This window comes from Eumetopias jubatus, unplaced genomic scaffold (genome assembly GCF_037043125.1).
Source record: "Eumetopias jubatus isolate StellerSeaLion01/CBP00866 unplaced genomic scaffold, mEumJub1_p1.0 scaffold_16, whole genome shotgun sequence".
NCBI classification, from domain to species: Eukaryota; Metazoa; Chordata; class Mammalia; order Carnivora; family Otariidae; genus Eumetopias; species Eumetopias jubatus.
In genome coordinates this window covers 13,840,279-13,857,526 of record NW_028274822.1, presented here as the reverse complement: position 1 = coordinate 13,857,526, position 17,248 = coordinate 13,840,279, and the positions used below count along the sequence as shown (strand labels likewise).

Genomic DNA, 17,248 nt, shown 5'->3' with positions numbered 1-17,248 from the left:
TGTGCAGTCAGCATGTCTTGGGGCTACTGGGGCTGGAGGATCTGCTTCTATTATGGCTCAGTCACGTGGCTGGTGAAAAGAGACCTCAGTTCCTCACTGGCTTTTGGCAGGGAATTTCAGTGCCTCACCTTGTTGGCGTTTACATAGGGTCTCCAGAGTGTCCTCCTGACATGGCAGCTGGTTTCCCCAGAGGGAGAGTGATCCTAGAGAGAGCAAAGAGGAAGCTCTATGCCCTTTACGACCTTCAGAAGTTGCTTCACTTCTGCCACATTCTGTTTGTTAAAAGTGAGTCACTAAGTATAGTCCACTTGCAAGAGGAGTGGAATTAGGCTCTACCTTTTGAGGGGAAGAATTTAGAAGAATTTTATGGACATGTTTTTAAACTTCTGCAGTGATAGACATGATTATATATTTAGCAAAGACGTGATTGGCAACAACCAAATTTGTACTTATTTCTTTATTGTTTAAATGGTCTTATAGTTAAAACAGGTGTTTCTGCTACTTTATATATATTCCTGAAAATTCTCATCTTCTCCAAAATTGTAAAATAAAAATAAAAGGGTTTATGGGAAAATGCAGTTGGAAGGGGGCAGGACTATAAGTCCATGCATCTTTATAACCAAAATACTAACAAAAGTAATGATGGGGCCTCGGGAGATAACCCAGATGGTCCACATGGGCATCCTAGTGTGGCTGGAAGTGGAGTTGCCTTAAGGAATATTAAAACTGCACAATAACAGAACAATAGAAATGCTAGCTTGTGGGCACTGAGATAGCATATTTGCTGTGGGCTTTTTCCTTTGCTATTGAAAGTTATAATTCTAGAGTAAATCTTTTTGAACCAACACAATATGCATATTAAAATGACACCATTCCCCTATTTATAATCATATGAGCTAATTGGTGTTAATGAATCACAGTATTGTAGCAGAACAGACTGTAGTTTCCCTTAAATAAATACTTCTCTTCTAATCATTTATTTAGTAAAATTCCCTGCTGATAGATAAGACTGAAGGAGACTTCAGTCGCTCTGCTGTGATCAGGTCTCTAGCTCAGCTTGAAATACTTGCTTTTGCTATCTTTCCTCTTGGATCGTGTAAGAAATGCCTTAAACCTGTAGGAAATTAGAGTAACATTTCTAAAATAAAAGTTTTAACGAATGATCCAACTTTCAACTGGCAGGCATTGGTTACTTGGTGTTGTCAATATTTATGAGAGCATAGGACAATTGGAATTCCTCTGAATTGAGAAGTTTAAGAATTGGCAGGGAGAGATAAAATAATTCCTTATGTTATAGAATAAGGAAGTCTGATGCAAGGGAGGGTGGTTGCCCAGGTATATAGTGCATATTCATCTCCATGTTCCCTAGAGCCCTGTTTGTACACAGCAAGTCCTGAGGACGTGTCTGATCTGGAACACCCAGGGAGGGAGCAGACCACAAGGATATTGAAATTCACTCAGAGCGGGTTGATTCAGACTGGGATGTTTAGGGCTTTCCAAGGACAGACTGATCTTACCATTAGGCTCTAGGACTATTCAAGGCCCTTTGGGAATTTTTCTAACTAGAGAATAAAAAGCCTGTCTCTGTTGATGTCTCCATACTCTTTTATATATTTATCCCTTCTGGGATGTATAGTTCACTCCATCTGGTGATTTGTTCTGGGTCTTTCTCTAGCATTTTTGTGGAGGTGGGAGAATTGAAGGGCTATCTTTATGTACCCTTGTTGTCTTTTTCATCAGTCTGTGGTTACTCACAGATCTACATAAATGTGACAGGTTAACAAGTGTCCTTGAAGCCACTCTCGGATGTGGCTAAATTGTCTCCTTTGCATTCATTAGTCCATATGTAAGTGTGTGTGTGCACGCGCATGTGCACATGCATATTTAGATCAGATTCCTCATTAGTGTATGTTAGTTTCTTACATTCATGGAAATTGGATTTTAGAAAGCGGTAGTCTGTTACACTTACCTTCTTCCCTACAGGAAGAGTGTCATGTAGAAAGGACCTCTTAGACTGGGAGTCCGAGCATTTTTCTCTCTAGGTAAATGAACTTGTACGGAAGGGGACAAGTGAATGACTGTGGTCTGATCCATCACTGGCAGCCTTTGGCAAGTCATGTCTGATCTGAAGTTTCCTGGGCTTCCTACCTCGTTGCGGGGCATTAGCATCTGGTGACTGAACAAGTCACTGGAGTTCTCAGCTCTCTTGAGGGTGTCAGCGGTGTGTAGTTGTTTGCTGGGCACCAAGTTGAAATAGCTGAACCGCTGTTACACTTCACTCTGGCCCAGCCCCAGCAAAATTATGTAGTATGCAGTATCTACTTTATAAAACATTTGATATACTGGGAGAAAGAGGAAGTGAAATTCAAACCCGCTGGTTTTGTTATTTCTGCCCAAAGGTATGTATTGGGAGGGTTCCAACACTCTGGATCTCTTGAGATCTATTTTTGGTGCTGCTACTCTTCCTGTTTCCTTTTCTAGCAGGTATTAGACATCTACCAAAACTACTTGGTATTTATGTGAATTTTTAAAATTCATAAGAATATAATTTCCCTTGAAATATGTTTTTTCTGCTAGCCTTTGGCAACTAGGCAAATTTCCAAATAAATAGAACCCTTCTGGCTTGGGTTCTGTTCAAGGACATGTGTCTCTCATTAGTTACTTCTGAGCATGGGTTTCAGTACTCTTTGCTATTATACATTCAGTGTCTACACCAAGGAATGCTTTGCTCCTTGTTTATAACACTGTCATATATTAATCACAGTAGTTCTACCATCCACTTGATAGGTCTTGTCTGAATATCAATCTGCCAGATCCATCTTGGAAATGAAGACTCTTAAGATCTTTCCCAGTGCTCTCTTTGTCTCTGAGTCTCAGTGCCCCTCTCTCTCTGTCTTCCCTCTATGAGTCACATGCACCACCACACACCATCCTTCCTAGAATGGTGTTAAGTCTATCTTTGAGTACTTAACCTATCATTATAGAATAACATTTTCTTAATAGAAAAGGTATTTTTTGTCTCCTTAACAGTAAATGTACATTGAGTAACTGTAGGAGCAAGAACATTAGCAGTTAATTCCATTAAAACTGATTAGTTTCATTAAATGCTAGATCTTGAATGAATGTTATTTTCCTATCTCAGTCTATAATATTTTCTTTTTAGTGTACTTAAACTCTAGCCATTTATAAAAGTCTTGAAGTTATCCCTTTTTTAAATGTAAAAAAATATGTGCAGGATATAGAAGGAAATAAAACTTGGGTTTAACAGAGGACGTAAAACAGTCTTTTCCGAGGGTTTTAAGGAAAACCCTTAAAGTAGATGTGGTAGTTCTTAACCATAATTGTATTATTGCGGATTTCAGAGTCTCTCAATTGTAAATTAGATTGTTGCCCAATAATTATTCCCTGTTGCCCTGATAGTTTATCTGGTGTGCCAGTGAGTTGGAAAACAGCCCAATTCTGGGGTGCCTGGGTGGCTTAGTTAAGTGTCTGCCTTCGGCTCAGGTCATGATCCTGGGGTCCTGGGATCGAGTCCCATATCTGGCTCCCTGCTCAGCGGGGAGTCTCCTTTTTCCTCTCCCCTCTCCGTCAAGTAAATGAATAAAATCTTAAAAATAAATAAATAAGAAGAGCCCAGTTCTTTGGACTAAAATGTTTGCTTGTGTTTGTTTCAGGAAAACCTCACAGCACCGGTAGCTCTGAAAGGATTCAGCTCTCAGGAATGTATAATGTCCGTAAAGGCAAAATGCAATTGCCAGTGAACCGATGGACCAGACGCCAAGTCATCCTGTGTGGGACCTGCCTAATAGTATCATCTGTGAAAGACAGCTTGACCGGAAAGATGCATGTTCTGCCACTAATTGGTGGAAAAGTAAGTTTAAAACGAACAAAATACTAACAGGTTTCCCAGTGTCATTAAGCTTACTTTGAGCCATTTCTTTAATATGGGGTCCATGGTTTTCACTCATCTAAGGTCTAATTCAGTTCCTCGTGTGCTCTACCAGTGGGCATTGTTGGATGGTGGAGTTGTGGAAGATAACACTGCTGTTGGCCCATGTGAGGCCCCGGTGATCATTACTTTATTAGTACATGTATCTTACTTACAGGCTTGAAAACAGAGCAGCTAAAATTCAGTATTATATTTTAGGCTGTAGATGATAAATTATTCTTTATGAGTAGACATCTCTTGATATCTTGAGTATGTATTGTGTAGTATAGTTTAATGATCCTGAAGTCCATGGCTTTAGGACCATTCAAGCATGCTTACCAAGGGTTAGACTCTATCTCTCTTGCATGAATCTTTGATCCAACTTTGGCATACCTGTCTCTCTTTGTGCAGTGACCAGTGAAGTTAGCATTTTTTAAAAAAAAGATTTTACTTACTTGAGAGAGGAAGAGAGGGCATGAACAGTGGGAGGGGAAGAGGAGAGGGAGAAGCAGACTCCCCGCTGAGCAGAGAGCCCCACATGGGGCTCGATCCCAGGACACTGAGATCATGACCTGAGCCAAAGGCAGACACTTAACTGACTGAGCCACCCCGGTGCCCCAGAGTTAACATTTTTTAGTTTATCAACTTAGCTAGTCATAATTTTTCAACCTGAAATGTTAACTTGTTTCAGAGAAAAACTGTGATAAAGCTGATAGATATTACCAACATTACTATCTGCTTTTCTTGGGGCATGATAATTATTTTATTCCTATCATTTATAAACTAGAAAGAACCAGATTGCTTGGGAAAATCTTACATTCTTTTTTTGCCAGATCGATTTATTAATACCCAAGTGTTGGTGGGAGTATCATTACCATAATTATATGTTAGTATTTCCCGAGTTTTAAATGATACGATAATCTCTTAATAAATGGGAAGTCAAGTTTGGATGAAGAAAAGGGTTTTTGAAAATTGGGGGCATATTAAGCAAATATTTTCTTTACCATTTTTCTTCCTGAATGGGCATGGGAAAGAAGGCAGAACCTGGAGGATATAAATAGAGGGGTAAAAAAACAAACAAACAAAAAAAGCAAAAAAACCCACAACTTTTGTTAAAGTGAACTTTTTAAAATTGGCACATGTTTAATCTGTTGGTTCCGGGGATTAGAAATGAATAAGATAAAATCAGGTGTGTGCAGTAGTAAATGGCTTTGTTACTCACCTGCTGTGTAGCAAATTCATTCTTCATTCATAATTTAGTCGTTCCTTATGTACGTAGCCCATGTCAGTTCCCCACCCACCCCTCTGCTATTATGCAATCTAATCCTAAAAAGACTAATACTTGATCATTTAAAAAAGATTTTGGCCAGGCTGCCAGGTATATTTAGATCTATTTCAGTCACCTGTTTTGAAACCATTACTTAACTTTTGTCTGAGCATTGAAGAATTAGTGGTATCTTATTACTGAAGATTTTGTCCTCTGGATTGAATTCTGAAAAATTTGTCATCATTATTACTCCCATAGGTCATCATTACAAATGCATATTTAATGGTTGATGCCCTATTAGGTCAACAGTCTGTTTCTTTCTTCTCTGTGATGTTAGGCATTTGCTTAGGCAAATTTAATACAACTATTTATTAAATAACCTCTGTGGGGAAGCCACTTTGGTTGGTGTCCCAGAAATACCAAGGTGGGTAAGTCATCATCCCTGCCTTTGAATTGCTTATAATTTACTATCCAGAGATGAAGGATGGGCACAACAATATCTGCTCTGAGAGAGATGCAGAAAAGTAGTGCAGGAGATGAGTGGAGGAGAGATTACATTTTCTTGTGGGGAATCAGGGAATTTTGTGATGAAGGAGGTAGCAATTACAGTAAAACTTGAAGGGTGAAAAATCTCTTGACATATGAAGGAGATGGTCAGAAAGATTATTGTGCTCGGAGAAGCAGAGGCAGGAAAGCAGTGGAATGTTCAGATAAGGTCAGAAGATCGAGTTATAATTAGCATTTTCATTCAGAGCTAGAGACTTGTCTTGTTTCCCAGGCCTATTATTGGATGGACTTCTACCATTGAATAAATTGAAATAGCTTCCTTTTCTCACAGACCAACCTTGTAAAACCTGTTTTGCACTATGCCTTTAAAAATAATTGAGTATGTTGAAAAACAGTCTTTTAAAACCTGTTGACCGAGTTAGGGAAAAATAATCCAGTCTTTGCAATCTGAGTTTTCATTAATGTTTATCTGTTCCTTTTTTCATTCTTCTGTTTCATTGTGTTAAAGGGAAAACTAAGAGTAAATGGAAGGTTTTTGTTTTTTTAAATATATATGAAGAAGAGCTAGAAATGAAGTGTGAGATAGATTGGCCATAACCCTAGCAATAATTGCTGATAATCGAATCTGACAACCACTTGAGCATGATCATTTAGTTTACATTTTCAAATGCCAAATTCCAACTATGAAGTTAAATGAAGCACTCTTAAAATTTAATTGTTGGGAGAAAATTATTTAATAGATAAGTTTCTATTCATTGTGCAAGTGTTAGGTAGTTTATCCTTTAAAATTTAACATAGATTTTTAGATATCATATTTTAATATTTTTTACTTAATATTTGCTAAATTATGATGCATAATAAGTTGAATAACCGTTAACCTACTGCTCAGTTTAGGAATCATGGCAGTATCAGTACCAGTGTTTCTGCCTGTGTTCTCTTTACATTTGTCCCCTTGCCTCCCCAAACCCCAGAGGTATCCACCCATTGTCCTAGAATTTATATTCATCATTTTCTTTTTTGAAATGTTTAATCTTTTTTGAAATAAAACTGTTTTGCTTTTGATCTGATTAAAAATAGTGTTGTACTACGTGTGGGCTTCTGTGATTGAGTTTTTCCCCTCAGTATTATGTTGTTTCATAACAAGATTCTATGTTGCTTGTTGTATGTGGTTTTCATTTCTGTATAATATTTCCCTCTGTAAATGTTCTAAATTCTCATAATTTCTTAAGTAAGTTTCCTGTTGATGGACATTTGGGTTGGTTCTAGTTTTTTGTTATTATAAATAATGCTGCTGACATAGTCTTATATTGATATGCCTCCTGGTATGCAAGTAGATTTTCTAGGGCAGTAGTTCTCAACTCGAGTTACTGTGCCCAAAAGGGACGTTTGGTAATATGTGCAAGTGTTTTGATTGTGAAATTATTGGATGTCAACAAATTGGCTAAATTATTCTCTAGTAACAAATTCCCCCAGATGTCAGTGACTTGACGTAACCTCATTTTCTCATTCCCCTAAATGTCCACTGTGAATTGGTGGAGTTTTCTTTTTTCACATAACTGTCCAGGGACCCAGCCTAATGGAAGCTCTGCTCTCTTAAAACGTTTGGAACATGCAACCTTCTTTTGGTGCTGAGGCAGAGGCAGAGACAACAGAAGACTCATGAACTGTCTCTTGTATATTTGGATGCAGAAGTGACCCCATGTCACTTCTCATGGCTCATTGTCCAGAACTAGTCACATGACTTCACCTTAATTGCAGAGGGTCTGGAAAATGTGGAAAGTAGTGTTTGGTTAATATTAATATCTTTGGTGCAAAGGGAAAATACTGGCATTTATGGGACAGGGGCTCAGAGAATGAGTATTAGTATTAGTACTGCACCATGTACAGTGAACTGTTTAATTCAAAATCCTATAATAAATGACATTCTTGAGAAATGCTGCTCTTAGATACAGACTTAGGAGTGCAGTTACTGGGCTATAGGGCATATGCACATGCTACAAGATGATATCAAATTGTTTTCCAAAGTTGATGCCCCATTTTACACTCACATCAGTGTACAAGTGTTCCTGTTTCTCTATATCTTCACCAAATTTTATTGAGGTATAACTGACCTATAGTAAACTGCATATTTTATAGTAATTTGATAACAGTATAGGTAGCTAAATACACCCGTTAAACCATCGCCACAATGAAGAAAAATTATCATAACACCCTCAAAAGTTTCCTTGGGCTACTTTGTACCCCATTTCCTCCCACTCTTTTCCTCTCACTTTTCCCCATCTTCCAGAAATCACTGGCCTGATTTCTCTTAATATTGATTAGTTTAAATGGCACTTTAAAAAAATTATATTTTCTCTTTAGTGTATAGAAATGCAGTTGCCTTTTGAGTGTTGATTTTATATCTAGCCACCTTGCTAAATTTTCTTTTTTATTCTAATATAATGTCTATAGATTGTTTGGAGTTTATTATGTAGATAATCATGTAATATTTAAATAATGACAATTTCCTTCCTTCTTTAATACATTTTTGTGTCTTATTGTAATGGCCAGAACTCTATAGTATTGAATAGAAACAGTAGATACTTGTCATCTCAGTGATCTTAAAGAGAGTGGTATATCATCATCATCAACACTGACGTTTGCCTTAGATGTTTGATAAATACCCTTTGTCAGCTAATACCAAGTTGTTATTTGTGTTCTTAGTTTGCTAGGAGTTTTTATCATGAATGATGAGTAAGTGGTGAATGTTACCAAATGCTTTTTCTGCAGCTGTGGGGATGATCATATGGTTTTCTTCTTTCACCTGTTAGAGTGATTGAAGATTTTATAGTTCTGATAATGCTAAATCATCTTGGCTTTCCTGAGGTAAATCCAATTTGTTCTTGATATGTAGTTTTTTTTTTATTTAAATTCAATTAATTAACATATAATGTATTATTTGTTTCAGGGGTATAGGTCTGTGACTCATCAGTCTTATATAATACCCAGTGCTCATTACAACACATACCCTCCCCAAAGTCCATCATCCAGTTATTCCAACCCCCCACACCTCCCCTCCAGCAACCCTCAGTTTGTTTCCTAAGATTAAGAGTCAAAAGATTTTATTTATTTACTAGAGAGAGAGCAAAGCAGGGGGAGAGGCAGAGGGAGAGGGAGAAGCAGACTCCCCACTGAGCAGGGAGCCTGACTCAGGGCTCAGTCCCAGGACCCTGAGATCATGACCTGAGCTGAAGGCAGACACTTAACCAACTGAGCCACCCAGGCACCCCTTAATGTATAGTGGGTTTTTTGGTATTTCTGGATTCTCCACGTCTGGTTTTGTTTTGTTTTGTTTTGTTTTTTGGTTTTTTTTGTATTTCTGGATTCTGATGCAACATTTTGTTCAAGATAAGTGTTCATAACTGAGACTGGCCTATAATTTTCCTTTCTGTTTCTGCTCTGATCTGTTTTTGGTTATAAAATAGGTTGGGGTATTTTTCTTCATTTTTTGTTTGGTAGATGAGTTTGCACAAGTTTGGAATGATCTGTCTCTTGGAATTTTGGTAAAATGTATCTATAAAACCATATGGGCCTGATATTTCTTGAGAAAAAAAATTTTTAATATTCAGTTTCTTACATGGTTATAGGACTATGTAGGCCTTCTGGTCTTTTTCTTGATTTAGTGTTAGTAAAATATATTTTCTTAGATTTTGCCATAAAATTGCTTATAATATTCTTTTAAATCTCTGCTTAATCTGTAATCATGTCTCTCTTTTCATTATTAATGGTATTTATATGTCTTCAATTGATACCATTGACCAATGTCAGTTGACATTTGATTTTGTTAGCCTTTTCAAAGAACCAGTGTTTTGTTAATGTTCATGTTCTCTGTTGTATATTTGGTTTTCATTTCATTAATTTCTGCTTTTTATTATCACCTTTATTCTACTTTGAGTTTATTCAGTTTTTGATACGGTATTTTTTCCCCTAAGTGCTTGAGACACATATCAATGAAAACAATTTTCTGCCTTCTTTTCTAATATGAGTATTTAAAATTACAAAATTTCCCCTGTGTACTGCTTTTGTTGCATTCCATAAATTTTGATATGTAGTACTTTCTTAATGGTTTAGTTCTAAGAGTATCTAAATTTCTATTATGATTTTTTTTTACTTGTTTAGAAGTGTGTTACTGGTTTTCTACGTATACTTGGATTTTAATTGACTTTTTATTGACATCTAATTTTTGTGTTTTGGTCCTAGAACACAGTCTGTGGTACTCATCTTTTTGAAAATTTTGTATACTTTCTTTGTGACTTGTGATCATTTTTGTAAATGAAGCATAGGAGCTTGTGCAATATCATGTTACTTTATTATCTGGACTTTTCCTCCTTAGGAAGAATTTACTGGGAATGGAAATTTGATTTGACTGTATCACTGTCTTATTAGGACTTGAAGGACTAATTAGGACTTGGTAGAATTTTATTTCATGTTAACCTCAATTTCATGTTAAAGTTTTAAAAACTTATCTAACATGCTTGAAGGCCTTTTTCAAAAGGTTGTAATTCAGAATAATACAAAAGTCCCTTAAAGTAAAACATTTACCTGGAATAAATATCCTTAAGTAAAATACTAAGGACAACTCCGCCCAAGGGAAGGAAGAACCCCAGCACCCTATTGTGACGATAGAGAAATATAAGGAAGGGAGTCTGTTCCAATTTAAACAGGAAGAAAAGAATTTCACTTTTGTGGGGGAAATCTAAAGAAGATAAAATTCCCCATTTTCGATTTCCTTGTAATTCAAATTGGTTGGTCAGACTCAGGAACTTAACACTTTTAAGTATTAAGAGGAACATATGTAGGGAAAGATGCAAATCCGTGCAGGGTCACTGGCCCAAGGTATGGTTAATGAACTATGTAAATGGTCTGCTTTCCTGACTCGTTTTTGTCTCTGTTTGTTTTTATAGGTAGAAGAAGTGAAAAAGCACCAGCACTGTTTAGCATTTAGCTCCTCTGGACCCCAAAGCCAGACATACTACATTTGTTTTGATACATTCACAGAGTATTTAAGGTGGCTTCGACAAGTCTCCAAGGTAAGTGGTTGTTCAGCTTCTAGATGGCTCACGAGTTCCTCTCTGCTTTACCCAGTTCCAGAATATAGTATTATACTTTTTTTTTTTGCAGATACTGCTAGTAGTTTGCAATTTTTAGTTTTGTAGAAGCTCATTTTGGCTGAAAAGTAGCCAATTAAAAAATTTTTAAGTGTGTTTGATTTGTTAGATTTTGTTTATCCTAAGGGGGAAAAGAAAGAATTCAGTGGGTAGACTGGCATTACTATCTTAATGCTATAGATAAGGAACATAGACTAAGAATATTTAAGGGACTGGCCCAGGGTAGGACAACTGCAAAACCACAAAATACCCAGAGAATTGTTACAAATTTCCCCTCTTCCTCTATTTTTTCATATAAGTGGTTTAATCTGTGCCATCTCCTTTTCACCAGTTCAACTTCTGCCTTTCGAATGGCTTACTTTCTTTTTGCTTCATTATTTTGACCATTTTATAGTCCCCTAATTAAATAAGATCACCATGACCTATGAAACGTGTGTGTGTGTGTGTGTGTGTGTGTGTGTGTGTGTGTGTGTGTGTGTGATGGAAGCTAGAATAACATGATGAATAAGATAAGTAAGTGTTGGTATTTCAGGTAGTGTGTGTGAAGATGATTTTACATCACGTTTATAGAATTGTGTGTAAAAGGGTGGAGTGTAGTACTTTGTGCCTTGGTTTTGGGTGTGTTTATGAAATAATGAAACCTCTCTTGGGTGCAGAAGCATTACTTTGGAATTTGCTTTCATATTTTTGAATTTATAATCCAGTTTGCCATCCAAGTTCAATATGATTCAGACTGCTGTATGATGTAATTATCAAGTGAATGAATAGGGAATGACTTTGTAAAACAGTTAATAGAAAATTCGAGAATAACATCTAGGAAGACTTTGTGAAATACTGGCTACACTTGAATTATCAGGTAAAAACTGTGTTCTCTGAGATGACAAACATTTATGAACATTAGTTTCCCCTCCTTTCAGAGAGGTAGCAATAGAGGCAGAATTTGGATTGATAAGACTCAGAAGAATTCTCCTAACCTGTTAGGCAAGTGGAAGGGCAGCACCCTGCTAGAGAAAATGGGAAAGATAACATTTTTCCTACAGACGTGCATGTAGAGTTAATGTATTAGAGGCAATAAGTACATCTGTCTAGTTGTTTTAAAATTACTTTTGTGGTTGCAAATGTGAGGAGACAAGTATTAAAGAACACTGTGCTTTTATATTTAAGTGTTTGCATGGGTTCAAGGCAATAAGGCAACAACCTACACTCTGCTTTATTCAGAATAAAATGCCAAAATGTGGTCAGAGTGCATTAAATTTCTTTCTATATGGAGACCTTAATTTTTGTTTAAATTTTTTATTTTCGAATAATTTTCTATTTACAGAAAAGTTGTAAAGATAGTACAGGGAGTTTCCACGTAGCCCCACCCAGTTTCCCAAACATCTTCCATTACCATGATAGATATGCCAAAACTAAGAAACCAGTATTAACACATTACTCTGAAATAAACTCCAAAATTTATTTGGATTTTACTAGTTTTTCCATTAATGTCTTCTTTCTGTCCCAGGGTTTAATCCAGGCTACCACATTGCATTTGACTGTCATGTCTCCTTTGTCTCCTCTAGTCTGTGTCAGTTTTTCAGTCTTCCTGTGTTTTTTTATGATCTTGACAGTTTTGAAGAGGATTGGTCAGGTATTTTATAGAATGTTCTACATGGCGATGTTTTGATCTTTTAAATCAAATCCAGTGTCATAGTCAGCTGCTTTGCATTCTTTTTGGAACAGGTCAGAGGTATAAATTCTTAAACATGGATAAAGATGTGAATAAACATAAGTTATCAAGCTTACCAATGACAGATTGTTTTGATTGAAACAATAACAAAAAGATTAATAGGTATTAAGTTTAATAGTCGTATATTAGACATCCACATAATTGATAAGTCACTGTTCTGAAACTTGCAGGCATTTATTAAGCACCTTCTGTATGTTAAGTATGTGTTCTGTGTACTGGGATATAGCAAAGAACAAGTCTAATTCCCCTCTCTTGGGAGCACTTACATTGGGGAAGTAGATGGTTAATAAGTAAACACACAAAGAAAACATCAAATAATCACAGTGCTGTTAATACAAGTTATGCCAGAGTATAATGGAGGAGGAGTAACTCTTTCTGAGGAGGGGACATTTAAACTGGAACTTCAGGGAAAGAAGTATCCGGTTATTTGAAGATGTCATGGGAAGAGTTTTCCAGGCAGTCAGAGAAGATAGTGTGAGAGTGCTAAGACTGGAACACGGGATGTGAAGTCAGGGAAGGCAGGGGTCTTACGTTATAGAACGGGATAAAGAGTCTGGATTCTATTACTGGCATAATGGCAAGCCATTAGAAGAGTTCTCTTCCAGAAAGTTACATGATCTGACATTGCTGTTGTGTGGGGGACAAGAAGAGAAGCAGGGGGGTCTACTGGCCAGGAGGCTCTTAGGGTATATTCCAGGCAAGAGGTGAGAGGAGAAATGGAGAGAAGTGGATAGATGTGTTTTGGGATGTGTTTTGAAGATTGAGTGACAGGATTACTGGATAATTACGTCTCAAGCATGAGGAAAAGGTCAGAATGAAAAATGGCTTCTAGGTTCTTGCTTTGAATGAGGAGGTAAATTGTAGCCTCAGTCAGAAACCATAACAGTAATTAGACTTTTTATATTGGTACCTTTAAAACAATGGCAAAATACAGTTTTTAACTTCAAAGAGTTTGTTTCTAGAGAGACAGCAAAGAGGTGAGGCAGAAGAGGTAGATTATGAAACATCTCTTTAATGGGGTATGGAAACTGTTGATTTCTAATGCTGTTGGTGATCATAAAGGTCAAATGTTAGTTTGGTTAGTACTCTTCACTGTCACTGGTTGGCTAATATGCCATCTCCATGGTCTAATAGGGTAGTGTGTCTGGAACGAGGCTCTCTCTCTGATTATCCAAACCACGAACAGACGCAGGCACCAGGCCACTCAGTAGGAGAAGGTGGGGCATGGGAGGAGAATTGTGACATAGGAGAAGGTGATGGTGGCAAGGTGGAGGAGTGTTGGTGTGAGTTTCCTCGTCCACTGATTATTGTATTGCCGTTAGAAAGTGTCTGATGTGTAATGCAGCTGCAAGCAGATCATTCACATGCACATAGGTACACAAGGCTGCAGCTTACGTTTCACACAGGTGTGAGTAGGTGCTTCCAGGAGGGAACGTAAGCTAATTACCTTAAATTATGAGTATTAATAAGTAGTTAACTAGTAGTTGGCTGGTATTAGTGAGAATGAATTCAAATTAGAACCTTAACCTCCTTTCCCTTCAAAAAGGCTCTGAATGTTTGGAGAAGCCAAATAGTGTGGGAGTAAAGTTCGGGTTTCAAACTAAGGCAGACATAGATTCTACCATTCACTGGCCCTGACACTGTGTCGAAGCTTCTAAATTTTAGGCCCTCTCATTTGGTAAGGGGAATAGTAATAGTACTTACCTCCTAGGGCTTATGTCAAATATGCACATGATAGACTTATCCTATCACACAGTAGATTTTAACTGTGTGTGTGTGTGTGTGTGTGTGTGTATGAGAATGACTAAATAAGTAAAACAATTTTATGGCCATCATTCCGGCTGTTAACACTGATTGGCCAGATGATCTTTTTAAAGTATTACCTGTTTTTATGTTTATTTTAAGCTTATAAAGATGCACATATGCTTGGTTTATCTGAACAAAGGACCTTTTGCTGTTTTTAACAGCCACAGCACCTTTTTGGAGGTAACATAATTAGGGATGGCAGACATAGGGGGGAGAGATTTCTTCCTGAAAAGTCAGGAGTCAGGGACAGAGGGCACAACATCTTAGTAAATGCGTATTTTAGATACAGTGTCTTTCCTTTCTCCATTCTTAAAAACCAGATAAACACTTCGAAAGTTTTTAGAAGTTTGTACGATTGGTGAATTAAAGGAGAAATGAGTTGTAAGGTGCTGGTTGTGAAGAGGTTAGATATTACAGAAGGAATCAGTGTGAGAGCCCCTTATTTGGTTGTGAATCCCATATAAAACAGCCGTGCTCTTCTTTAAACTTCGTATATTAAGGGTGGTCCTGTGATCTGATCTTTTTCTTTAACTCAGCATCCTGGGAGAGTAGGTTGGGGTTACTGGAAAGAGGATATGAGAAGCTCGGTCCATTGGGGAGTATGTGCTTGTGGGAAATTTGGAGTGGCCAAAGCTGACTCTTAAAAGCCACTTATACTTTCAGCTTCCATTTCCACTGTCTCTGCTCTTCCTCATGTTTGTAGGCATTAGGATGTTATACAGTTTAGTTGTTCAGAGTTACTGTGGAGACGCTTTTTCTTTTCTTATTGAGAAACACAACATTCACAGAATGGATTGTCTATACATCCTAATGTTTATTTTTTTAAACTTTTTTTCTCTTTTTTGCATTATCTTTTAATCTTTTTTAAAATTTAAATTCAAATTATTAATATATAATGTATTATTAGTTTCAGAGGTAGAGGTCAGTGATTCATGAGTCTTATATAATACCCAGGGCTCATTACATCACGTGCCCTCCTTAATGTCCATCACCTCGTTACCCCATCCCCCCCCCACAACCCTCAGTTTGTTTCCTATAGTTAAGAGTGTCTTATGGTTTGTCTCTCTGATTTTGTCTTGTTTTTCCCTCTCTTCCCTATGATCCTCTGTTTTGTTTCTTAGATTCCACATATGGGTGAGATCATATGATAATTGTCTTTCTCTGATTGACTTACTTTGCTTAGCAATAATACCCTCTAGTTTCATCCACATTGTTGCAAATGGCAAGATTTCATTTTTTTTTGATGGCTGAGTAGTATTCCATTGTATATATACCCCACATCTTCTTTATCCATTCATCTGTCATACATCCTAATGTTCAAATGAGATTCATTTTGATAAGAATCTGAAAGAAAAACAACAACAGAAAGAAATATCTGAGGTTCTGATTTTTAATGACCATCCGCACCTTAGTCTGCGTAGGAGGACAAAGAGAACCAATTCTGATGATTTTTAAATTAAAATGAATTAGATAATTAATTTAAAAAGAAAATCCTTTATTTTCAGTTTATGCTTCTGGATCTTAGGTAAAAGAGAAGTGTTAATCTTCTAATTTGGTTCATTTGATTTTGGGAAAATTTATGAAAGGTTATTAGATATGTTCTACCAAGATAGGCCTTTATATACTTATTATTTTTAAAATTGAATCCTAGCACTTAGTATTGCTTGCAAAAATAATACCCAAAGCAGTCCCTTTGGAGTTTTTGTTTTGGGTGGGTGTTAGTGGTAGATACTGTGAAGGAAACCGCTCCTTTGGGAGGATTACGATACTGATTGTAAAGTCATCCCTAAAATATTAATGCACGACACGCTTTAAAAACTCAGTAAACATTCTATTGTATGCAGTGTAAAAAAGGGCTCTGCTCACCACGGGTACATGTCTTAAGCATGTTTTCCGAGTGATGGGGGGAAGGCTGGGAGTGATAGTGGAGAGAAGAACAGGAACTGCAGAAGAGGTCCTGTCAAATACACGACACAGGTGACATCATAGAAATGCTGATTTTGATGTCCATTTTTGTGGCCCACTTTTTTGGAGTGCATAAGTTTTAGACATGTTGATTAATCCTGTGAATTCTTTTCAGAGTTAGTCTTTATGCGAATCTGTAGCCTAAGCATACTTAATTTTTTATTAAGCCTTAATTACTTCTACAGCACTGTATTGTCCCACTTTAAAGTCTGTTTCTTTATTTCAGGGAAGATTTAAAAAGGGGGGACTCAGATCGCGGATTGGGTGTTGTGCGTGAATGTGTTTTTAACTTTTTATTATGGAAAATGTCAAATATTTAGAAGTGGACATAATAGTATAGTAACAACCACATACCTGTTACCCAGCTTCTACAATTATCACCTGTGAGCAGTTGTGTTACATGTGTGTTATATGGCCCACCGTGACAAATTCACACCCCATGGAGCAGCATAGCTTGTGCACGCTTCTCCCGCCTTGTTGATCAGGGGCTGACATGCAGCTTCCAGTGACTGTGGCTATCATAGTGGCTCTCTCTCCTGTCTTTCTTCTAGTATTAACTGTAGTATTTTATTCTAGGCCTCTTGTTTTTTGTTTTGTTTTGTTTCTGTCACTGCCGTGAACTTTTTGGTTGCCTTGATATATTGGGTTCACTCTTAATAAGCATAGTGTAGGCAAGTCAGGGCCACATTTCATGATGAATTAAAGATCACATGAAGTAATGAGTAAATATCACCCCTTTAAATCAGAATAAAGTATATGGTGAATCACAACTGAACTTTCGCTTTCACATGCTTAAAAAGAGTGTTTTTTTGGTCCAGATTTCACTCAAAGAATACTTCACTAACTCCTTGAGTCCAGTCATTCTAATGTAATAGGATTATGGTTTCCAACATAAAGAT

At 37.0% G+C, this 17,248-nt stretch overlaps 1 protein-coding gene across 1 annotated transcript in view; it reads left to right on the top strand.

Annotated features, from left to right (window-relative positions):
• The window catches only part of PHLPP1 (PH domain and leucine rich repeat protein phosphatase 1), a 216,814-nt gene that overhangs the window by 109,957 nt on the left and 89,609 nt on the right, over positions 1-17,248 (top strand). The window contains exons 2-3 of the mRNA XM_028102984.2: positions 3,675-3,871; positions 10,646-10,771. Of these exons, the coding sequence (XP_027958785.2) occupies positions 3,675-3,871; positions 10,646-10,771 (323 nt within the window). The remainder of the gene's footprint in view (positions 1-3,674; positions 3,872-10,645; positions 10,772-17,248) is intronic.